At 39.2% G+C, this 25921-nt stretch overlaps 1 protein-coding gene across 1 annotated transcript in view; it reads left to right on the plus strand.

Annotated features, from left to right (window-relative positions):
* LOC311617506 (EGF-like and EMI domain-containing protein 1) overlaps positions 1-25921 on the plus strand; it is a gene marked incomplete at its 3' end in the record, with an annotated part of 495068 nt that overhangs the window by 67743 nt on the left and 401404 nt on the right. Inside the window, exons 2-4 of the mRNA XM_084873845.1 lie at positions 11222-11356; positions 13984-14093; positions 16218-16322. Coding sequence (XP_084729971.1) covers positions 11222-11356; positions 13984-14093; positions 16218-16322 — 350 coding nt within the window. The remainder of the gene's footprint in view (positions 1-11221; positions 11357-13983; positions 14094-16217; positions 16323-25921) is intronic.

The following is a 25921-nucleotide window of genomic DNA, read 5'->3' on the forward strand; positions in this document are numbered from 1 at the left end:
CCAAATCTGACAAAACTGTGTCCTTATAGGAAGAGGAAGGGATACAAGAGACTTATTTGTGTGTGTGTGTGTTTGTGTGTGTGTGTGCACGTGCTCACAGAGGAAAGGTTATGTGAGGACACTGTGAGAAGGCAGCTGTCTAAAAGGCAGAAGAGAGGCCTCAATCAAGCAGATGTCACCTTGATCTTGGATTGTCTCTAGAACTGTGAGAAAATAAATGTCTGTGGTATCCTGTTATGACAGCTTGAGCTGATTAATACAGAAGACTTTCACAGAGAAAACTAGGAAGTGGACAGTTGTAAATTATCTGTCATATGCCAGCATTTTGTATCAGATTAGCAAAACTGATGAATTTTAAAGATATATGCTTCATTATAGTAAAGTTTCTTATTGTGGTAAAAAGACTATGTTTCTTTACAGGCTCATAGTTTTAGCCTCTCTGTACCATATAAAAATAAGGAGCCAAAAATATATATACTCTAACTTATACTTAATAATGTAAATATCAACACTTGCTCTTATTTATAAATGATTTAGCTATTTAATGAATTGCTATTATTTAATTTAACCTCACTTTAGGGCCACAGGTTCTAAAAAAGATCTTAGAAACAATTTTTTTTAGGTAGATACATTACCAAATATTATTATTAAAATGAAGTTTTCAAAATAATGACAATTTGATTCAAATAAAATCCATTACTTTTATCTTGGGTCGGCAGCTAAGTAATTGCGGATTTTTTAAAGAAAATCAAAGACAATTTTTTCATGGAACTAAATAACTTTATTCTTTAATGTATTGCCCATTTTGATCAATGACCTTTTGCCATCTTTCAGGCAGCATCATACTCCCACGTTCAAAAAACTTCTGTTTTTTATTAGCAAAAAACTGAATCAGGTACGATTTGACATCATCATCATTATTGAAATTTTTACCATTCGAGGAGTATTGTAAAGATCGAAACAAAAAGTAATCAGATGGTGCAAGGTCAGGACTATATGGTGGATGTGGCAAAACATCCCAACCAAGCTCCATTAATTTTTGCCGAGTGACCAAAGATGTGTGTGGCCTTGCATTGTCATGATGGAATACAACACCTTTTCGATTTGTCAATTCGGGCCACTTTTCTTCAACTGCATTGTTTAATTTCGTTAGTTGTTCAATGTAGACATCAGAATTGATCGTTCGGTTGGGTGGTAAGAGTTCAAAGTAGACAATTCCTTTGTAATCCCACTAAACTGATAACAAAACCTTCTTTTGATGAATATCAGCTTTTGATGTTGTTTGAGTTGGTTCACCTGGCCTGCTCCACGATCTTTTCCGCTTGATATTGTTGTAAACAACCCATTTTTCATCGCCAGTTATCAGTCATTTTAAAAATGGATCATTTTCATTACGTTTCTTTAGCAAATCGCAGCTGCTAATGCGTTGCGTTAACTGTGATTCTTTCAGTTCGTGAGGAACCCATGTATCGAGTTTTTGAACATAGCCAAGTTGTTTTAAGTGATTTTCAATGCATGTATGTGATACATGAAGCTTCTCTGCAATCTCACGTGTTGTACTGTGACAGTCCGAATTGATTATTGCTTTGATTAGGGCGTCATCAACTTCAACTGGACGACCAGAGTGTCTTTCATCTTTGAGTGAAAAATCACCAGAACGAAATTTGGCAAACCAATTTTGACACTGCCGTTCTTTTAAGGCTTCGTCACCATAAACAGCACATAACTTTTTATGAGCTTGTGATGCGTTTTTCCCTTGCGGAAATAAAAAAGCAAAATATGACGAAAATGTTCCTTTTGATTTTCCATTTTTCAACGAACGCCAAACAAAAACTACAAAACAGATCAAAAAACTTTTTTTACTGATTAACAGCTGAATAGCCAACTATCAAATACAAAATGTGTTTTACATTTGTACTACGTCTGCAAACCTAAAAATTCAACTGAAGCCATATATGTGTAAAACCCGCAATTACGTAGTTGCCGACCCAATACTTTTAAATATCTACTACATACTTGCTAATTTGACTAGTAAACCCAGGTAAAATAAAACGTATGCTTGTATTACTTTTAATGAAGATATACCTATTTTTATCAGAACAAAAATAATATTACGTCAGTCTTATTTGCCAAAGATTTATCCAAATCATATAGATTTGAAAAACATTTGGATTGATTTCTATGGTTCTAGGAAGTTTAAGAATATTTAATTTTCATATGAGTTTTTTTACTCTAAGCCAATTAGAATAGAGTTCCTTTAAGGAATGCTATATATTAATTTGGTAATACAATGCAGAGATAGGAAAATGCCAGATATCATAACCTAGAACAAATATAAACATACAGAGAGATGCAAATAGAAAACTTATGGCTTTCATTCTAAAATTTCAGCCCTGTGTTAGGCATAGCATAGTAATGCAAAATTCAGTGGTTTATGTAAGAGTTGGTTCTTGTCTTTGCCCTGCTTTATATTTTTATTCCAATGGATGTTTCTGGCTGGTAGAACAAGTTGTTATCTCCTCAATAGGAGAGCAAAAGCTTTTTACCAATATTTACAGAGAATATTGTTAAGGTTTTCTTTTGCCCTGATATGCAGTCTTATGGAGGCTGTAGACTAAAATTTGTGTCAGAGGTTGAAGAGACATCAAGTAGCCATCTGAGTGTCTTCAAATTATTGTGAGTGGATAAAATACCCAGTCTGCTCCAGTAGTCCCTTTTCAGCCTCAGATGGTTGCTTTCGGTGGTTCCTGAGTCCCTGGAGAGCCCTTGGTGGGGGCAAGGGGACTGAAGTTTGAGTGACCTCTGTTTGCTTTGTAATTTTGTTACGGCAGTGTTTTAGGCTACCCACCATACTTTTTATGTTCTTTCAGTTTGTTCTTCCTATAGGTACCAATAGGACATTTTTTTTTTACAAAATCCTTTAATTTCAAAATCAAAGAATCCATCATCATGCCATTGACAATTAGGATCCACATACCTATTCCCAGTGGGACTCAAACCAATAAACTTCTTACGACTTATCATGAACTCAGTAGGCACTTATTAAGAGGGTGCATCTCTCATAATCCAAAGATCATTCCAACCTATAGCTGGAAAGATGAAAACCAAGTTTTCCATAGGCAGTGAGAATGCTTAGTTGCAGTACTCCCACAAAGTGATGGCCCTCCCAGCCCAGAACTGCTAATCTGTGGTACCATGTGGGTGATACTGGCATGGGAAGTCTCAGAAAAGAGATGAAAAGAGTCATGTAGGTTGAGACCCTTTAGGATACAGACTTAGAGGACCTCCTTGAGATTTGACAACCGTTGACAGAAAGTTTTGCTCATGCCCCTTCTGTCTCAGGCCTCTCACCTAATGGTGGCCATCTATGAGCACAAACCCGATGATCCGTGCCTCCTGGCAAGCAGAAGACCAGAGAAAGAGAGTGCTCTCTTGGGTTCAAAGTCCATCTCTCAGGACACAACATGAGACAGAAGGAGAAACTCATCTGGTTTTATTGGCGATTCATAGCAAATTTGTCCAAGCAGGCACAAGTGCCATGAAACCAAAAACTCCCAGTCTGTGAGGCTGGCTCAAACATTAGGCTTGTGGGAACCAAGCTTATGTTCCATCCTGTGATTCTCCTTCTTATGACGAGCAACGCTTGTTTAAAAAATATTTTTATTGATTTTAGAGAGGAGAGGGTTAGAGAGACAGGAATATCAGTGATGAGAGAGAATCATTGATTGGCTGTCTCCTGCATGCTCCCAACTGGGGACTGAGCCCATAAACCCAGGCGTGTGCCCTTGACTGGCATTGAACCTTGGACCTTTCAGTCCGCAGGCCTATGCTCTATCAACTGAGCCAAACTGGTTAGGGCAAGTACCACTTTTTTATTTTTATTTTTTAATTTACCTTTATTTTTTAAAGTATTACAGATGTCCCTTGTTTCCCCCCCCCCCCCATTGACCCCCTCTACCTCCCACCTGCCCTTCCCAGGCCATTACCACACTATATTCTATGTCCATGGGCTATGCCTATATGCATATAAGTTCTCAGGTTAATCTCTTTCCCCAATTCCCCCAACCCCACAACACTTATAGACAGTGAAACACAAAACAGCAGTACAAAACACAGTGACAGAGAAAACACCATGGCTGTCCCTGGGAGATCCAAACCAGAATCACAATTCCAAAAAGACTAGTTCTAACAAAAATTGTTCTTCCGTACATCTAAATTTTGGAATTTTCTTTTCGAAAATGTGAGAAGCTCTTACCGTCTTTGCTGAACTTGATCCCTAGCAGAGATTTGGGAGTCTGACCAGCAAGAAAGCTTAAGCCAGCTTGGTCAGAGATCCAAGAGCTCAGCTGCAGTCTCCAGAATGAGTGAGGATTTCTGACCATCCTATCCTTGTTGCTGACACTGGGGGGAGGGAGAAAGTCTTTTTCTGTACCAACTTAGATTTGAATGTTTGCAGGGCTGCAAGTTAATTGACAACAGACAAATTAATAGGATAAAAATGTATCTCTCACACACACACACACACACACACACACACACACACACACACATGAGTACATAGAGATTACCTTGCTGGACATCTAGGGGAAGTGTTCATAATCCTATTTAATAAGGGTGGTGGCTAGGACTTTAAAGGATGGAGGTTGTGATGAGACTGGTTTATATAAATTTGCTTTGAAATGTACCCAAGGTCAGTTGCCTCCCTGAGGAGACTTTCCTGGAGTGGTGGTGGTGGGGTGATGGGAGGGGGTGGTTGTGGCAGGTGACTTTAGCAAACCTCTGCTTTAGTCAGATAGGGGAAGTTCCGATAAGATTTCTTTCTGCATCCTGAGCTCAGAGGCTTTCACTTTGATGTAATCTGTATACTATTCTGGCAGGTTGCTGGTCCCGGCACAGGGAACACTGAGGAGGTGCAACATTTATCATTTAGAGTGGAGGCGAGGAATGTATGAGGGGGGTGGGAGAGGAGACAGAGTTGTTTGAAAGAAAGCACGTGAAGTTGTTGCAATCTCTGAATCTCTTCCTCCAAACTGCAGAGCTGGACAAAGAAATAGCCCTGCTGCACTCTGAGAAGCATGCAGGGAGGGAGGGGGGGGGGCATAGAGAGATAACTGTTTTTTTCTTCTGGAGAACAAGAAGCAGAGCAGCTTCAGAAAGGGTGCAGACTGGCACTGCCTGGGGGCGGGAGGTGGGGAGCATATGGGCTGAAAACAGCAGGGCTCCCTTTCCTGCACCTGGTCTCCAAGCACTAGCCATAAGGTGTCTGCTTCCCCAGACACCTGAATGGCCCTAGAAATCAGATTTCTGTACACTGACATGGAGGAGCTTCTCAATAAAGAAAAAACAAAACAAAACCTCTCAATCACCTGACAGCGAGCCCACCAATTATAAACTCTTTCTATCACACATAGTTTTCAATCAGCTTCTAGTGCCTCCTGCTTAAGTATAAACAGACAATGATAACCTGATTCTTGAGAAAGCCTAAAACATATATGAGAGAGGCTAAAAACAAACAAACAAGCAAGCAAACAAACAAATACCCTGAGCTAAAAAGAGTCAGAGGAAATAAATAAGTCATAAGAAAATCTTAGATGAAAATATTCTGTAATTCTGTTATTTATATAGGAGGGCTGACATCAGAGTCTATAGTCACAAATTATTAGAAAAAATGAAACGCCTATCAGTAGGAACTTGACTAATTTGTTAAAATATTAATTTGTTAAAATATTTTGATAACTCCATAATACGAAAAGAAAACAAAAGAGTTAATGTAATTCTAAGTATTTTCAAAATGGAAAATATTCATACCATGTTGTTTTCTAAGTTAAAAACACACTAGATTTATATATTTTGTATATTGTAAAAAACAAACAAATACTTGTTACAATGTCAGCAAGGATATGGACAGAAAGGAACCTTCATCTACTGTTGGTGGTTGTATAAATGGTGCAGCCACTATGGAAAACAGTATGGAGCTTACTAAACAGATTAAGAACAGAACTACTGTATGATCCAGACATTGACTTCTTGGTATTTATCTGAAGAATGCCAAAACACTAATTAAGAAAGATATGTCCATCCCTATGTTCCTTGCAATATTATTTGTGATAGTCAAGATATAAAAACAGCCTAAGTGTCTGTCTATAAATGGATAAATGAATAAAGAAGATGTGGGATATGCACATATGCAATTGAAAACTATCCTAATATATAAAAACCCAGGGTCCATAACAACCAAAGGCTTGGCAGACTGGAAGTCAGTCCTGCAGCCAGTGCTGGTTGCCATGGCAACCCAGCACTGACACCACTGCTGTTGCTGCAGGTGGGGTGACCCAGAACTGACTGTCCAGGGGGTTGTGGACCAGGCCTGGATAGAAAAGCAGGGTCTGATCCGTAGCCTCTGTGACAGCAGTTGATCAGCCCTTGCCTTTCTCTTTCTCTCCAGGCAGCCATGCCTCTCTTTCTCTCCAGGCCTCTGTGGAGGCTGCTGATCAGCCCCACCTTTCTGATTAGGCTTGGAGATAGGCCCAGAGACACTGACTGGCATAGAAACTGACCAATCAGAACCAAATCTGGGTGAACTGTGAGGAGCCAATGGCTGCCTAGGAGGTGGAGTTTTGATGCTGACTGGCATAGAAACTGACCAATCAGAATCAAATCTGGGTGAACTGCAAAAGCAGAACCTAAGGTGGAGACTGAGGAGGGGTTTTAAGGGCAACAGCTGTTTGGTGTAAAGTGTAAAAAAGCAGTTCAATTTTTTAATGAATAGTTTGGCAATACAGTGCATATGGCTGGCTATCAGACCAGATATAGGGATTATGTATTTTTGTTTGCCAAGAGCATCTCCTCTTGGCAGACAAAAAGGCTTTATCCCCACCTCCCCATTTAAGCAATCCTATCCTATATAATCTATCTATACTAATAAAAGGGTAATATGCTAATTAGACTGGGTCTACTGGCCATCTTCTGGACGTCTGATTTCCTTCCGGACAAAGCTATGATGGTGGGAGCCTAGGCAGTGAGGGCAGTTAGGGGCAAGATCAGGCTGGCAGGGGAGAGCCATTGGGGGTGAGATCAGGTAAGCAGGGGAAGGCAGTTAGGGGCAATCAGGCAGGCAGAGGCAGTTAGGGGCAATTAGGTTGGCAGGGAAGAGCAGTTAGGGGTGAGATCAGGCCAGCAGGAGAGAGCAGTTGGGGACAAGATTAGGCCCACAGGGGAGGGTAGTTGGGGACAACAGCCTGGGAGAGGAGGGCAGTTGGGGGCAAGATCAGGCTGGCAGAGGAGGGCTGTTGGGGGCAAGATCAGGCTGGCAGGCAGGTGAGTGGTTAGGAGTCAGTGGTCCCAGATTGTGAGAGGGATGTCTGACTGCTGGTATAGACCTGATCCCAAGGGGTCCCCATTTGGAGAGGGTGCAGGCTGGGCTGAGGGAACTCCCCCTCCCCAGGCACAAATTTCATGCACCAGGCCACTAGTTCAACCATAGAGAAGAAGGGTATTTTGTCACCTGTCACAACATGGATGGACCTTGAAGGTATCATGCTAAGTGAAATAAGTCAAATGGAGGAAACAAATACTGTATGATTTCACTCTTATGTGGAATCTAAAAAACAACAACAAAATAAGTGAACAAACAAACAATACAAAAATAATGTTGTATACCTATGGAATGCTATATTCCAATTTTACCTAAATTTAAGAAAAGACTTGTCTCATAATTTAAACTATAGTAAGTAGAGTAAGATTTTATTTATGCAAAAATATATTCCTGTGCCCCCCAAATATTGGATCTGAATACATTAAGCTATTATTAGCAGTGGTTATATCTCAGAGCATTTTGGGCCATCCTTGATTTTCTGTATTTATCCTTTTTTCAGGCTTTTTTTTTTTCCTACTGGCATTTATAGTTTTCATAATTAAGAAAAAAGATTGATTTCTTATAAAATATATTAGGACACCTTCAGAATAATCAAGTGACTGCCTTTATTTATCCAAATGTGCTTAAACATTCCCTAGGATGAGTTAACCTAAAATGAAAACTTAACTTCAATCTAAACTATGTTGCTCATTAACTATGAAGAGTAAAGATAATATGTGTCGTTCTGAAGTCACATTAACATTTCTTATGATATTATCAGAGAAATTACATGATGATGATCTGGATTATAGATTCTTTTCTAAAAGAGATAGTCTAGTACAATCCTCTAGTAATGCCTAAAATTGGTGCTGTGCCTTTCCATGTCCATTGGTGTTATTGGCTTCAGGTTTCTCTGAAGGTACAGATTTCCCTTGAAGACTTCTTTCTTTGTAGGAATCAGGAAAACCCAAGGGGAATATGGATGACTTTGGGGACTTGGAAGCCAGGCTGGACTAGGCTGGGTTATTCCAGGAGCAGATTTAACCTACGTCATTTCAAGTTGGTGTCAGAGAGAGAGAGAGTTTCACAAGGCCATCTCTAGGTCCTGGCTGTAGGAAATGAGGCCAAAAATCAGAGTTCTAAAAAACCTCTGTGGTTTCCCATGCCCTGAGAATAAAATCAACACTCCTCGCCTGAGAAGCCCTTCCTGCCCTACCAAGCATCTCATCATTTGAGCCAGTGTGGCCTTTCAGACTCTCTGGAGGCCAAGCCTTTCCCCCGCTTCAGAGCCTCATTCTCTTTCTTCCACCTGAATGGCATCGCCTGGCTTTTCTGTGGGTGGCTTCTCTTGACCCTTTCAGGTCACAGTGTCACCTCTTCAGTGAGGCCTTTCCTAATCACTGAATCTTAGTAAGCCTCCCCTTTCTCCATTCGGGCCTCCTGATGGCTTCTTCTTAGCATTTTGTATGCATTCAGGTGCCTTCACGTTCTCTCTCTCTTGTCTTTAGGTTGCCAATGCTAAGCGAATACGGATTTTCTTATGGGAACTGTCCAGCAACACCCATGTCCCTGTCCTTTCCGTCTGCATGCCTTCCAGGCTTAGAGCTGCCCACATTTGCCTTTCTTAGCCTGAAGACTTTGTCTTCTGGAGGCTAGCACTGCCTACCCGTGCTTCAGCCTCAAATGCTAGAAAAAAAAAAAAAAAAAAAAAAAAAAAGGTAGCCCTCAAAAAATTAATGACTGGAGTTAGCATGTAAATGCCCAGGCTCCCTCATGCATTCTGTCCTAGTCAGCTAAAAGGTTGGTAGCTCAATAATACATCTTTTTAAAAAATACATATTTTTTATTGATTTTTTTACAGAGGAGAGAGGAGAGAGGGATAGAGAGCTAGAAATGTCGATGAGAGAGAAACATCGACCAGCTGCCTCTTGCACACCCCCTACCGGGGATGTGCCCGCAACCCATGTACATGCCCTTGACCAGAATCGAACCTGGGACCTTTCAGTCCGCAGACCAATGCTCTACCACTGAGCCAAACCGGTTTTGGCTCAATAATACATCTTTTATTGTTGGGTAATTTTACTTCCCAGTCTGATTTCATCACTTCCAAATAAATGGCTTACATTCAAATCCTTGCGGGGAGAGGGAGTTGTGCTGCTTCTGTCTTGTGTAGTTGAAAATTTATGAGTTCATGGATAGATGGGTGGGTGGATGGGTGGATGGAATAATAAGTGAAGAATAGATTACAAAATGGAGCTCAAGGCTGGATCAGTGTAAGTTTTGGAACTATTGACTGAAAAAGCAAAGGTGCTGTAAACTCATTCTAACTGGAGCTAGTTGGCTCACAAAAAAGTATTTAAGCCCACTAAAGGTATAGGTATAGGCAGATGATCTAATATAGAATTTTTAATAGCTAATATTTTCTTTAGTCCCAATTCTTGAAGATTTTATGGATGCATGACTGATGTGCAGTTTTTACATTTATTATTTTACTAGAGGCCTAGTGCATGAAACTCATGGACTAGGGGGTGGGGTAGAGTGGGGAGAGAGGGTCCTTCAGCCTGGCCTGCACCCTCTCACAGTCCAGAAGCCCTTAGAGAATGTCTGACTGACAGCTAAGCTCCCGCCACCACCATTGCTGCACTCACCAGCTATGAACACAGCTTTGCTAAGTGGTGGTGGCAGGGGGAAGGTCATGTGTTGAGCATCTGCCCCCTGGTGGTCAGTGCATGTTATAGTGATCAGTTGTTCTGCAGTTTGGTTGATTTGCATATTAGCCTTTTATTATATAGAATTACAGTATTTACTTAAATAAAGTGCACTGTGCAAACTCTTAAAGTTCAACATGCATTCTTTTTTTCCCCCCATTTAGGTGACATTAACAGTCACCTTTTATATATATGAAAGTGAGAATTGGGCTAAAGAAAATCAGCTAGTGAGATTTAGTCAGAGCCACAGAAAGAAGAGATCACAGAAAGTTGATCTAAGATCTAGGTGACATAGAATAACTGATTTCAGTGAGAAGATTGCTATTAAAAGTTTCATCATTATGATTATTCTGTTATTGGATAAGTTCACAGAGTTATTTGGGAACCAACTTGAACTCTTTAATAAGAATTTTAATTTTAAGCAGATCATGAGTATGGAGACTGACCTAAGTGTGTTTCTTGATAGCAAGATAAACCATCAAAGTCTGGCTCCAGTGAGGTCAGTGCCTGGCATACAGGTAGCTGTGAATCATGGAGAATATGAGTGGCCAGGCCACCTTGCTTTTATAATACTTCAGGTGATCAGCGTATCTAGCCCTATACATTTAAAAGTTAAAGATCATGTGTCTAAGCCTGTAAATTTGCATACACTTCCTGTAAGGAAATACAAATATAATGGTGCTTTTTGCAGAATATTTGTGTTGAAACAGGCATTGTGTGTGAAGCTGAACTAACTAAATACGGTGGCAATTACTGTTCAGAAGGAAAAATTTAACCTCTCTTGATGAATTGGCCTGTCTTTTTTTCATGGACATTGTAGATGCAATCATGGGTAGCATGTAATTCTGGTTGTTTTTTACTTTTGTCTACTGAACAGCTCAGAATTAATTTGCAGCTCAGTTTTTTTTTTTTTAAGCACATGGAAACTTATGGCTTATATATTTATCTTATGAGTTTCTCTTTATTTTAAAAATCTATTCTGATTTTTCTTTTTCCTCAGCCTGCTTTTTTTTTTTTTTTTTTAATATATCGCCTGTATTTTTCTCTCTTACTTTATGTACTGATGTAAGTCACCACACACTTTGGAGGAATGAATGATTCATGTATAAAACATTGAGAAACAATCTACTTTTATCTCATTACCACTGTTTTTTTCAAGGCCTAATGTGTGTGAAGAGCAGCAGCTGACCGTGGTGGGACTTCCACGCCCCTGTGTGCGAGCATTCACACACACTGTCAAGCTCTGGAAGCAGGGCTGTGCCGGCCCGAGATGGTGTGTGGGTTATGAAAGAAGGTAAGGGTGCTTCTGCTATTCCTTTGGACACTAAAAATCAAAACCAAAAGCCTCAACTACATCTGAAGATTTCCCCCAATACATTTTAGAAAATCATTATACTATAAACTGAAGTAAGCAAACACAAGATAGGAGCCCGAACTTGCAGAGTTCTATATTTTCCTTCAAAGATAGGATCTATTATTATTCTACTTTTGGCCTCATTTACGTAGGAGGTCCTTTGGATTCAATGCTACGAATTTTACCACATGACATGACAGACTATTGAAAGCTGAACATCAGAAGACAGACGGAAACAAGGAATATTGTGTGGGTTTGCTACATTTAGCAAGGCTTGGATCTGGGTGCCACAGTTGTGAAAGACTGATCTGCCCTGGGTTCTCTTCTCACACTTTGAAACCTAGAGCTCCTTTGACTTGAGTATGGCCTTTGAATTAGGATTAACTAGGCAGGTTGGGAGAGGAGAGAAAAAGCAAATACCTGGTATTTTCTATGCATCAAGGCTTCCTATAGACTCTTGAAAAAAAATTTTTAAGATAGTTTTACAGCCCTAACTGGTTTGGCTCAGTGGATAGAGCGTCAGCCTGTGGACTGAGGGGTCTTAGGATCGATTCTGGTCAAGGGCATGTACTTGGGTTGCGGGCACATCTCTGGTGGGAGTTGTGCAGGAGGCAGCTGGTCAATGTTTCTCTCTCATCGATGTCTCTAACTCTCTCCCACTCCCTTCCTCTCTGTAAAATATTAATAAAATATATGTTAAAAAAAAGATAGTTTTACAAAACATCTAGGTACCTCTTAATACAAATAGTTGTTAATGGGGTGTTTTGGGAAATGAAACAACTGAGTCAGAATTCAAGGTTTTAAAAAAGTATGGCTTTAGATTAATAAATTTATTAATATTATTACTATGTCAAAGGAAAGTTGACATTTATACATAACTGGATTTTATGTTGTGTAGAAATATCAGATACTGATAATATAAGACTAAATAAAATATTAAAGGCTAAATATTTTATTATTATGGATATTTATATATACATTATATGTACACACTCATGTCTCTGTGTGTGGGTGTTTAACTTTCATATGTGTTGTCTTTTTTAGCTCTATGCTTAGGAACTTTAAATGAAATTTAAATTGGAAAACTTCCCCTGGCTCTTATCAGCTGTATGGGCCTAGGCAAAGTTCCTATATTTCTGTGTGCATCAGTGTGTAAAGTTAGAAAAAAATAATACCAGGCATGGTATGGTATATTTAACACATGTGTCATGATGCTTGATACCTATTTTATACATTTCTCTATTCGGTAAATATTTATGACATTGGCTTTGGAGTTGAGGCAGTGTTCAATGATGTTTTGGTGTCTCTGCCAATTAATTTCTCCCTTTTTTTTGTATACAAGTATGCAAAACTATACTTATATCCCTATTAGAGAGATTCACATACAAAATATTAGGTTATACTTTAAGATGGTAAGTAATTGTCACAAAAAGTAGTTATAGCCAATTCGTCCTATTTTTGAGAGAGCAATATGCACTTAGAAAGGTGGGGAAAGAGAAGTTAAAGGAAGTGTACCTTGAAATTGGCTTTAAATAATGAAGGGGACTTAGAGATCTACACTAATAAAAGAGAAAGATGCAAAGTGACCATACCATTGCAATGCCCACCAGCCAATCAGGAGTGAGTATGCAAATTCACCCAACAAAGATGGCAGGTTAATTTGCATACACAGCCACAGAGTGGAGGTGGTGCCAGCAGCCAGGGGAAGGAAGGCCTATTCTTGCACCAATCTTAGTGCATCAGGCCTCTAGTAGGTTAATAAAGGGGAGATAATATGTTAATACTTTTTGACATAAGGAATAAATATGATATGGATTTGATAGAAAAGAAATTAGCCAGCTTTGAAGGATTTGGTATTATAGTGTATTAAGAGGTCAGCAGGTTGTGCTCACCTGCCACCATGTATTAGGACCCCAGATCTTAGAACATGGAAACCCACACCTGAAAATTTATGTTCATATTGACCAATGTCACCCCAATAAATTTAATAATAAAAAAAGAGGTCAGCATGAATAGTTATATTGTACAATAGTTTAGTGTTTTCAACATTTGTACATTATTGTTCCCCTAAGGAGCCTTTGTAATTTAAAAAAAAATTCATAACCATCCCCCTTTCCCGTGAAGTTTTAATGGCACAGGTGTACTTTGTTTGTTTACTATGGTCCTTTGTAGGACTTGTGTATTAGCTAAGTTTTTTTCCCCACCCTTCCCACCCAAGAATCAATTGTCTCCTTCCTGATATCACTAGTGTTAAGAATGTATGCTCTAGGGGTACTAGTCTATGAGGGGCCTTCATTGTCAAGTTGAAAAAGTAGGTACCTTTTATCCATCACAGTTTCATTATGCATTTCATAATTTTGTGTTTCCTTCTTGATAGCTTGAATGACCCTTAGAAGAGTTTACACCCTGGGGCATTCTCTTGTGCACACACACACATGTGCAAATAATATACATGTATTTTGTGTGTATAGATGACAGAATTTGGGTTGGAGGGAGAGTTTTTAGTAGGCTTAAGATGACAGCTTTGCTGTAAGAGGACGTATAACCTAGATCCCTGTGTTCCATAGGACCCGGTACTACACCGTGTACAGACAGGCATACAGCGTGGAGCAGCAGACCGTCTACAGGTGCTGCCCTGGTTGGCACCGCCAGGACAATGAACCTGGCTGCCTACGCTGTAAGTTATAATTCCTCCTGTCTCACTCTCTGTCACCTGAAGTAATGTTTTCACTCTGCTTGGGGCTTCAATCATATCATGCCTGTCAAGGGTTAGGCATTTTTAGAATCACCACAGATTTGGAGCATCTCTTTGGACTGAAAATGCACACGTGACACACGCAAAAATGCACAAAAAGCTTTTCTGTTAAGCGTTTCTAATGATAGGTCAGAACTCAAATCCCGCAGAACTGCCGCTTTACATTCTGTCTCTTTATTTAAAAGACAGTTTATTTAAAGCCAGCCAGTTACACCTTGACTTCCATCACCCTTTTCCATTTGCCCCTTTCCCATATCATCAAATTTGTAATCCACAGTGGATTCAGAAGTCCGGAGGGAAATCACCGTACTAAATCTAAATGGGATTTCTCAACCTGTACATGTCATGATTAATTGCAGAACTCTGCAGGCAGTTTACTTTTTAAGATGAGCTATGCAGTCCTTGCACGAACGTGTGGGGAAAGTATCCCAGAACCTTCCAGTGTGTTTGACAGCACGCAGGCAGCAGAACTAGTGGCATTATGTCTTCCAATCTTGCCAGGAGAAATGGCTCCATTTACCTATCTGTTTATGGTTATTGCAAGTCACTTAAAATGCTTCAGCATGTTGCAATCAATACAGCACCACAGCACAATAATTGATCTCTCCTGCTACCCTGTACCTGAGGGAGGTTGTCAGCATCCTGCTTCCTTCCTCATTGTGCTTTCTGCTCTCAAAATATCTTAGCGAGGGGCCTCAGGGTTCCCATGCTAAGCAGGCTCTGTGTGAGCGGTCCCTGTATTTGCATGCAGTGTTAGGCCACTGCAGCTAGCATCTGCCCAAGATGTCACTCCAACTCTTTTATAAACTCCTGGAAATTAATGACTGTGAGATGAACTTTTTAAACTGTTCTATGACACCTATCACAGTCCTTTGCCTCAGGAAGTATTGGTATTCTTTGCTTTATTTTTAGACTGTTTTTTTTTTTAATTTTAATATTAATCTTTTAATTTATTTTTTCCATTTTTTTATTGATTATGGTATCACATAATTGTCCTCATCCCGCCAATCCCATCCCAAACCCCTCCCTACATATGCCCTCAAACTCCTCCCCCCCCCCCCCCCCCCCCTTGTCCATGGCCACTGGCCAGGCCCATATGCATGCACACAAGTCCTTTGGTTGATCTCTTCCCCTTTATCCCCACCCTCCCCTACTTTCCCTCTGAGGTTTGAAAGTCTTTTCGGTGCTTCTCTTTCTCTGAGTCTGTTTTTGTTCAACAGTCCATGTTGTTCATCATTTCCTCTAGATGTGTGAGATCATGTGATCTAAGAAATACCCTTCCTTAGACTGCTTTTTTAATCTTATTCATAGTTTCTTTACATTAGTAATACTCAAACTTGAATTCACATGACCTTGTATCTTTTTATTTTTATTTATTTAATTTTTTAAAAATTGATTTCAGAGAGGAAGAGAAAGGGAGAGAGAAAGATAGAAACATCAGTGATGAGAGAGAACCACTGATCAGCTGCCTCCTGCACGCCCATGATCAGAATTGAACCTGGGACCCCTCAGTTCACAGGCTGATGCTTAATCCACTGAGCCATACCAGCTAGGGCAGACATCACCTTGTAACTTTTTAAAATGTGGATTCTGGTTCAGTAGGTCTGGGGTGAAGCCTGAGATTCTGCATTTCTATAAGCTTCGAGGTGAGGCTGCATACAGAGTGCTTCAGGCTGTAGGGAGCAGGCCTTAACTTGCAATAAACACTGGTTTACCTTGCTGTGCTGGTGCCCATGGAAATTTCTAAATTGTATTTATTTATTTTAAATCTATCTTTATTGTTGAAAGTATTACAGATGTCCTCCTCCCCCCCCCCCCCATTGTCTCCCTCTGCCCAGCACCTGCCCCTCCCAGGCCTTTGCCACTCTATTGTTTTTGTCAGAGGACTATGCATATATGCATGTAAGTTCCCAGTTAATCATTCCCACCCACCCTTCACCCCTGCCCTCTATTATATTTATATTAGCAACTTGATGCTCACATTGAGGATTTCCTTTCTTTCTGGAAACCCCATTCTTCATCTGTCTCCATTTACCTTTCTTTTAGCTGTCTCTGCAGTGGCAACATGTTTCCATGGAAGGAGATGCTCAGACAGCGAGGGCCAGCCCTGCCAGTGTTCCCAGGGTTTTCAGGGACCCCGTTGCCAATATGGTGAGTCACCAAAAAGACCATTTTACAGATGCTCCTTGGTTTATGATGGAGATATGTCCCAACAAACCCTCCTACCTGGAAAATGCACTCAGGACTACACTGTAAGTATGGGTTGTCTACCCTGGTGAGTGCACATGGCTTCCTGCTGCTGCCCAACATTGTGTGAGAGTATCATGCATGCCACATGTCGCCCAAGAAAAGACAAAAATTCAAAATTCTAAGTTCGGTTTCTGCTGAACGGGTATTGCTTTTTGCACCTTTGTGAAGTAGAAACATTTTGCAGTCCAGCCATCCCTAAGTTGAAGACATTCTGTATTATGTTCAGGAAGTTGTCTGCTTTGCTTGCAGGGTCCACCAGCCAATTTTGTCGATTCAGACGAATGGCCGGATTGTCCCTCTGGGCATTGATTGGGGAGCATTTAAAATGAGTCACTAAGCAAAAACCTACAACCTACAGGATATTCAGCATCATAAATTTTGCTTTGCAGTCTAGGTTTAATTATTCACTGTAAGAGTACAAAAGGTTGCAGAAAGTACAAAATAGTCTATTTTATGAAGGAAATGGCAGCTTAATAAGAAAACCTCATTGTAACCTCAGATGTTAAATCTTTAATGGAGCCATGGTTTGAAAGTGCTGGGACAGTACTTTTCTGTAAGATCTCTGTGGTTTGTGAATGAACAGTGTGGGGTTAATGCAAATTCCGTGTGATGTGATATTTACTACTTTTGTTCCCTTTATTTTAAAAAAGAACGGCACTTGCATGACTCTTTCAAAACTTGATAACCAAATCTACAAGGTTGGAACTTCGTCAACTGTCAATGTTGGACATGTGCATTTTTCTTGTTCAGGAAGGGTTCGTGATGGTCAATGACTTTATCCTTTCCTGCATCTGCCATGAAAGCCAGTGCTTCCAAAAGGATTTGTTTTGCCTTCGTTGTCTCATTCTAGTCTCCAGAGAATCTGAATGTATCTGCATTTATATTTTTAGGAAAGGACAAACAAAACAAAACTGATCATACAGAGAAGTTAAAGAAATAGGTCTAAAGACCTAAGGAAATATTGTATTCATTATCCTTTGTTGAGAGGTTTGCCTTCATTACCTGAGCCTTTGTAAGTGAAATTGAAAGGTTGCTGAAAGCTCATCACCCCTCTCCATCTATCTTCTCTGTCTGTAGCATTAGGTTAAGGCTCAACATTTTGATGGGTCATCTCACAGATATTCTTTTTGTAAATTAATCCTTTGCTTAAAACAACAACAAAAAACAACAACATTCCACACATTTGTGAATTAAGATATAGCTGATTTTTAACCCCAATTTATTCTGTGATTGTGAAATTCCAATCCTGAAACAAAGGTCAGTAGACACATTGAGCTCTAGGGTGTGTCTTCAACTGTTACCATTATTTTTAAGAAGCTGACAGAAATAATACAGTGGTCCAGGACAACAAATGACTGGTATTTGCTTTTAAATAAATTGTGTCAACTACACGTGCAGCACTGGTTTCCTCATCTTGATCAGTAGCTGTGATGAGCAATTACACATGCCATTGATTCATTAGACTTTTAAAAAAAATTAATTATTACTTTAGTAATTCATTGGTTTTGGTAGAGCACATCTTTCAAAACATCAAGTTCCCAAGGGGAAAGCTAATTAAAGTAACACATGGTAATGATAATAGCCTAGAAATTATACCTAGACTAATTTATTCTTTATTTTTTCTGTATCAGTATTTGACTATGTTGATTATTCAAATTTCTTCAGAACTTTTATCTATCAGAGTCATTAAAGTACTTTCTGAAATTGAGGTAGCTAAACTTCATATGCTTCAATTTTGGGTTGGTGAAAATGAGATGGAATTTTTGGACTGGAACCTGGATTCTTTGCCAGAATCCAAGAATGAATCTGCAGACAGAGAGTGTTATAGCAAAGGTGGAGATTTATTGAAGAACAAGTACAGACTCCCACGTGGGGAGAGAGAAAGGGTCCCACTGAGTTTCTTTTCCCTGTGTCTTATAAAGGCTAAAGAGCCTGGTGCCTTGATATCCCCTCTGATTGGTCACTGTTCCCTTAGACTGGTTACTATAGTAACTCCTGGGCTCAGAGGTTGAACCTCACATGGGACATGTTAGGTTCTCTCCCCTCCTTCCTTATTGTTTTCCTATTCCCTTTGGGCTTTCTTCTTCTGGATGAAGGGCTTCCTTCTCTTTATTTTGTTAATACAGACCTTTTGCTGTTCTCAGCTCCCTCATTCTATGAAAAAGGACCTATTGCAGCTTTTCAGCTCCCCTATTCTATAGAAATATACCTTCTGCTGTTCTGCAGCCCTGTGCTTCCTCCATGGTCCCCTTAATTTCCAAAATTTCCTAAACTTGTCCTATTTTACTCTTAAAATTCCTGTTTTAAAAATACTGGATTATTTCAAACATAGGCAGAATCAGCATGTCTTTTCCACAAGTTTGTTTGTACTCTCCAAAGTCCTAGGAGTCATGAGAGACCAGCTATACAAAATACCTCTCAGGAGTAGGCAGGGAATTTTTAGTATTGTTGTCCAAGTATGTTTGTCTGTAGACTTTGCTGGTTTTTTATTGTCACGATGGATCTCCTGTTGAATTTAAAAAGAAAAATGGATGAGTCCTACTGGATATACTTCCTGAAGGAGGAATTCAGGCATCTCCTACAAGGTATCACATTTCATCCAGCAAAATGAGATATCACTAAGTCTGTAATGGAAGCATTTTGGAGACTTCCTAGAAAATCAAATATGTGAGGAAGCAATTGGAAAACCCAATTAAGAAGGAATAACATTAGTTGAGTCATGAATGTGCACTAAAAATGGAAATCAGCAGAGGTTGTTTTTAAAAAGAATATAATTGATAGGACACATACTCTATCAAGCAGATTGATTGTAGTCTGGAGATGCTACCTATAATGTCTGTTATCCAATGTTGTCTTTTCACATTGTATAAATAATTCAAGTAATAGAAAATAATTCAAATAAAAATTCAAATATAAAAAATTAATAGTAATGAGTATAAGAAATAAAAATGCACAGTCTTATTTCTCAGTAACTGTTACTCCCAGACTTCGTGATCCCCAAGGACCACCAGGGAGCCGAGTCCGATGCAATAAACAAAAGAGCCTTTTCCATGCTAGCATGGGCTCCGTCCCACTCACTCCAGCAGCATGGCGGAAGAGAGAGATAATTTCGCCCAGTCCAGGGGTTTTACTCCGGTCAGTGGTGATGTCACTGCCTCGACTAACCCTGATTGGTTGGGTGAGGGCTAGGGTTCACTTACAGAATGGAGGATAACTCCGCCCTGCCCCACAGTGGAGTCAGGAGCCCATCCTCGCCCCGCCCTGCCCTCTTACAACCATGTGGCTTGCATTTGTATATGTATATTTATATTCATACACACATATGCAATCTTACATAAGATTACCTTCTAGACACTGTTTTGGCATGAATACCTCACTTCATTACTTACCCTCATTTTTCTTCTGTCCTCTTCCTCTCTTCCCTCCCCTACCTTTTAACAACCTGACAAATACTCTTGCATTTTACAGGGCTCATGGAATCCTACGTACAGCTGCATCATATTCCATGGCATTTGTTGCACCATACATTTTTAACCACCCATTTATTGGTGGGCATTTTGTTTCCAATTCAATGGTACAACAATCCTGGTACAATAATGCGGTGCTTCTATGTCTGTGATGCAGAGTCCTAGCAGTGAGATTGTTGGGGTTATCAGTGAATATATGTTCAATTTTCATTTAAATTATTTGTAAAATGTTTTGTGGGCCATGGTAATGGCTTTACCAGTTTATTCGGTGGGGTCAGATAAAAATCTGGATGGATGCTAATTATTATTATTATTTTTTTTTTGGCATGCTAGCATAATAGAGAATCACTTGCATCTTCATCCAAAACCAGAGATCTGAGAAATTAAAGTGCTGAGGATTAGTCATTGTAAATATGGATTACTCTTAGTATAAGGTAAAGTTGACTTTATTTGAGACATGGGGAAAAAAGAAGTCTGTAAAATGAAACAGATGGCCTTTGAAAAATGAAGAAAAAGAATCTTGTCCTAGAAAGAGAAGGGACATGCTAATAACTGAGAGAAAAGCTTGAAGTTAATAATGATTCTAAAATTGCTGATCTACTTAACTCATTTGAAAAATCTCCTTCTAATAAGGAAAAATGAATGAAATGAATTTTGACAATTAGGAAGTAATGAAGAACTTTTCGAAATAGCTATTGATTAAAGGAATCAAAAGGAATACTTTGAAGATGTGAACACATGCAAATCAGGCAAGACAGCTGGTGGTGAAATTTTCTCTCCTTTTTAATTTTATGGATCCAGGCAGAACAACTTGGAGCTTTATTAACTGATTAATATCACACACAAATCATACCTTTGTTGTTCATCACTTATTCCATCTTTCCTTTCTCTGGGCAGTTAAATTATAAGTCAAGTTAAATAATGTGCCTAATAATTGGGTGCTAAGACTGAGGTTTTCTTTCTTTCTTATTATTATTATTATTATTATTATTATTTTAAAAATATATATTTTATTGATTTTTTTTTTACAGAGAAGGGGGAGGGAGAGAGAGTTAGAAACATTGATGAGAGAGAAACATCAAACAGCTGCCTCCTACTGGGGATGTGCCTGCAATCAAGGTACATGCCCTTGACCAGAATCAAACCCAAGACCCCAGAGTCTGCAGGCTGACTCTCTACCCACTGAGCCAAACCAGTCAGGGTTCTTTATTATTATTATTAACATCTTATTTTCCTCTCCTTTCCCTTTCTTCTAGTCAGTCTTCAAGTTAGTCAGTAAATATTTGCACACCAGGCTGTATGGTAAGTACGCACATACCCAAACTAAAAAGCAAATATGGTATCCTTAGTGCAATGGTAAATAGAGACCGGGGATCCTGTGATTATAATGTAGTTCATACGTGCTTTGATGGAGGGAGTTTCCATCTGAAAAGAAAATGGTTACCTGTGTCATGTTAGGAGATAAGGAAAAGTTATCTCAGGAGATTTGAAAATACTAATTACCACTTATTCTTAAAGGCAAACAGAACAATAATATAAAATGGATCGTATGAAATAAAATATTTTACAGAGAGATGAGAAAGAAGCATAGCAAGTTCAAGGAATAATAATAACACAAGTAGTTCTCTTGGTTACAGTAAGAGAAGCACATAGGACAAGGCAAAAAAAAAAAAATGTAGCTTTGTTTATGCCCAGGGCAGTAGTTCCTTAACTTTTCATGGTCTGGCCAAACCAGCAACTCCAGACCTTATGTAGAGGTAGTTAACTGATTCAGCAAGGATTATGCTGTCCCTGAGCAGACAGTCCAGCAGTTGGAGTTTCGTGAGCAAGACTTCTCAAACATCTCCATTACTTCAAAGTGTGATGCTTATGCACATTAAAGATTGAGTTTGCTGGAATGCTTTCTGGTGACATGGATAATCTTAAGCAATTTTAGGGCTCTGGTTGAGTGTCGCCAATGACCACTTGTATTATCTTGCAGAAGTCGATGTTGTCATTGTCATTATTTGAGCCTCAATGCCATCTTTTGTAAAATAATAGTTTGAATGTTTCTCAGCATCTTTTGTCTACCTCAAATTATTCTAAACAACTTATATGGATTAGATTTTTAATTCCTATAATCAGTCTATGAAGTGAATACTCTTATTTGCCCTGTTTTTGAACCCGATTGAAGCATACAAACTTATCCAAGTTCAAATAAGTAGGAAACAGGTATCTGGGGTCCATGTCAGTGTGTTCTGGATCCAGGGTCTGTAAGTTTAACCTTCAAGCCCTTTAGATTTTGGCATAATTATCTGTTTGCAAGATTGTTATTTGTGAGAGACATATGGATAATGCATGTGATCTGTAAGTTAGAAAGCATTAACCAAGCATTACTCTTTATGTTGACTGTAAATTCTCTGTGAATCTTTAGGGGAATGCACAAAGTGAAGGGGGAAAGGCTTCTGTTGTTGTTTTGCTCCTCATCCTGTGGGAAATATAAGCAAACCTGAAGTGTTGGGTCACAGGTATGATTTTGAGCCAATCAATAGGTTACAATCAAGAAGTTCATGCCCTAACCAGTTTGGCTCAGTGGATAGAGCATTGGCTTTTGGACTGGAAGGTCTCAGATATGATTCTGGTCAAGGGCATGTATCTTGGTTGTGGGCACATCCCCAGTAGGAGGTTTGCAGGAGGCATCTGATCTTTCTCATCGATGTTTCTAACTCTCTATCCCTCTCCCTTCTCTGTAATAAATTAATAAAATATTAAAAAAGAAGTTCATTAAACACTCTGCATGATATACCTGTTCTATGTGGATAGGAGGTTGGACCCTATAGAACATGTTATGTTCCCAAGAGAATTTTGAATTTAGGAAGTGGTATAGGTTGAGTTGTGTGCCCGCCCCCATTTTCCAATTCATACATTGAAATCCTAACCCTCAGTAGCTCAGTATTGACTTTATTTGGAAATGTGGTTGTTGAAGGTATAACTAGTTAAGATGAGGTCATACTGACATAGGGTGGACCCCCTAATCCAATATGACTGGTGTCCATATAAAAAGGGGAAATTTGGACACTGAGGCATGCACACAGGGAGAATGGGAGCATTAAGGCAGAGATCAGGGCTGTATCTACAAGCCAAGCAATGCCAAGGATTGCCAGTAAACCACCAGAAACTGGAGGAAGAATACCAAACAGATTTTCCTTGCAGTATTTAAATGGAAGCCACCCTGCTGACACTTTGATCTCAAATTTCTAGCTTGTAGAATCCAGAGGCAATGAATTGATGCTTACCCACAGCTTCATTTCAGCAGTAGGTCTACTCAGACAATGAAAATGGGAAAAAGTCAGCAGGGGTTTATAAAGAGCAAATCATGCAAAGAAAACTTGATGGATTATTTTAATTGAATTATAAAATTAGTGTGGGAAAAAGATTTAATTTGGGAAAAAAACTGCAAAATCATTAATTGAGCATGCTTATCAATCTGCAATCCTAAATGAGCATTTCTAGAAGATAGTATAAATGAAATTCAAGTTATATTATGGAGATAAATGGTTATACGTTCTTAGCTTGAAAATCAGTGTGAAATTTAGTGTTATTTTGTTCATCATGTGAAGATTCATTGCTTTAGAACCTAAAACCCTCAGCGGGTTTCCAACAAGTTTGTGTTATGGCAACTGCATTCTGCTTTGCATAAGTTGACAGAAGGATGTGACAATATTGGCAAAGATTGGGCCAAATATGATAAAGGCACAGATAGACTGTTTATGAGGAAATTAATCAATAACTATGCTGAAGGTTATCCATGTCACCAGAAAGCATTCCAGCAACACTCACTCCCTATGTGCCTATAAAGGGGCATATTATTTGGAATCCATTCAGAAGATAAATGACCTGAAACTGGTTTTAAAACATAAGCTTTAGATGTGCTTTTCCTAGCATACCCTTCATGGATGGTTTGCATGGCTATAGTGTTAGCAACCATAGAAAGACTGCATAAGAATTGCCTGATGCTGCAAATTTGAGAACTTAAAGTAGAATGACCCAGAACCATCTAGAATTCTTTTATTCTACAGAGTATAATTGGTGATGAAGACGAGGCAGGTCAAGGCAGAGGAGGGAAGTGGAGGCGATCAGGCTGGCAGTGGAGCAGTTAGAAGGCAATCAGGCTGGAAGGCACAAACAGTTTTGGGCAATCAGGCAGGCAGGCAGGCAGGTGAGCAGTTAGGAGCCAGTGGTCCCAGATTGTGAGAGAAATGTCTGACTGGCCATTTATGCCCAATCCCTATGAATTTTATGCACTGGGCCTCTAGTAATCCTATAAGATAAGTCATTTATAGTCCCCTTTTGCAGATGGCACACTTGACATAAGGCAAGGTTAAGTAACTTACTTGAGATCATTCATGTAGTAAATGATAGAGCCAGGGTGTAGACTCAGGCTTCTGAGTTCATCCTTTAACCACTATGTGATTTCTGTTTCTTTAAATCATAAGAACGTTTCTGTTTATGAAAATATAGTTGATAGTATTTCCCTGAAAGGGACATAAGGTATTTATGCTTTATTTTTAGTGCTTAAACCTGGTCACTATGCTAAAAAAACAGTCTTCCTACAAAACATATGAGCTAAATGATTCTCTTCATTTAAAGTTTTGCTCATTATACATACACATATTGAGTGGCTGTTTAGGACCTGTGTAAAAAATACAGAGCTCTGCTATTGAAAAGTCTACATTCTGGTTACAGAGACAGGAAAACAAATCATTATAATGTGATGAACAGTGTTCTCATAAGTACATTAAAGGGGGCACAGGAACCGGGTTATGGTGGGGAGCTAGACTTGGGGAGTTGTGGCAAATAAGACTGCATATTAATACCATGCCACTCAGTACTGCCAATATAAATAGTTTGATCTCAACTCGTTGGCTATGATTTTCCACTGAGGATGACAAATGGGCGTTTTATTTGTAAAAGTGTTTTAAAGATAGTTACAATCAAATGTAAGGAGGTTGAAAAACCAAAGGAATAGAAAATGTCATGTCCTCAAAAAGGGCAAATTTTGCATGTAGTCATTTTTTCTTTTTTTATTGCTAGCTGACAAAAGTTCTTTTTTTAATATCAGACCTCTCATTCTGTCAGGTACAAAGTAATACTTAAAAAATGCCTTTTTGTTTGTTTGTTTGCCTTTGATTACAAGTTTAAGTCTGTTTTCTGTTAAGGAACTTGATAAATATACTTTGAAAGAAGAAATCCTGGATTGAAAAAGGTATCGTCTACTGCAGATATCAATACTCTCCAAGTTTTTTTTTTTGGAATGGTTTAGCTGACTTTCTGCTTGCCATATAAATTTGAAGTATGTGAAGTATGCTGTGTGCGGTGGGATCTTACTCAAGCTTATTTATATCTGAGTATCATGAACTACACTAACATTTCTGCCAACGGAGGCCATTGGGATGTATCTCTCGGTTTGGGCATCTTCATTTCTTAGTTATTTTTGAAGCTATAATTTTCTTATCCTGCTGTAAAAACCTACCATAAATGGTTATAGATGGAATGGAGCATTCCATTCTTGTCTATTAGAGTTTAGGCTGGTAAAATCAATCACTGAAATTCCCTAAGTGATTAGTGTGTTTTATGTTGGGTAAAGACAAATGAATCTTCTCTCCAGTTTTCTCTGCTCCCTCAGCAGATAGAACAAGACTTCATTGGTGGGGGTAAGAGGGGGAAACACCTGGTGGACCTGTCACAGGAGAGTCATGGGCTTTCAGAAGATAATTTAAGAGTGCATTTACTGAAAGACAAAGCCAAAAGTCAAATTTAGGTAAGACACAAGGAAGGAGACTGGTGAGAGTCAAGAAAATTGAGATAGGAGGTGATGTTGAAAGCATAGACTTACCTGCACAGATTTGGACTCTTTTCTCAGCAGGAGCATTGGTGCATGGTGCCCTCTGCACTGGTCATGTACCGTAAGAAGCTGGATGATTCCTTAGCCTTATATTTTTAAAACGTGAATAATTTGCTTTACTGTATTTCTTAAGATGTATTCTCTGGATT

This window comes from Pipistrellus hanaki (assembly GCF_964339955.1).
Source record: "Pipistrellus hanaki genome assembly, chromosome: 2".
NCBI lineage: Eukaryota > Metazoa > Chordata > Mammalia > Chiroptera > Vespertilionidae > Pipistrellus > Pipistrellus hanaki.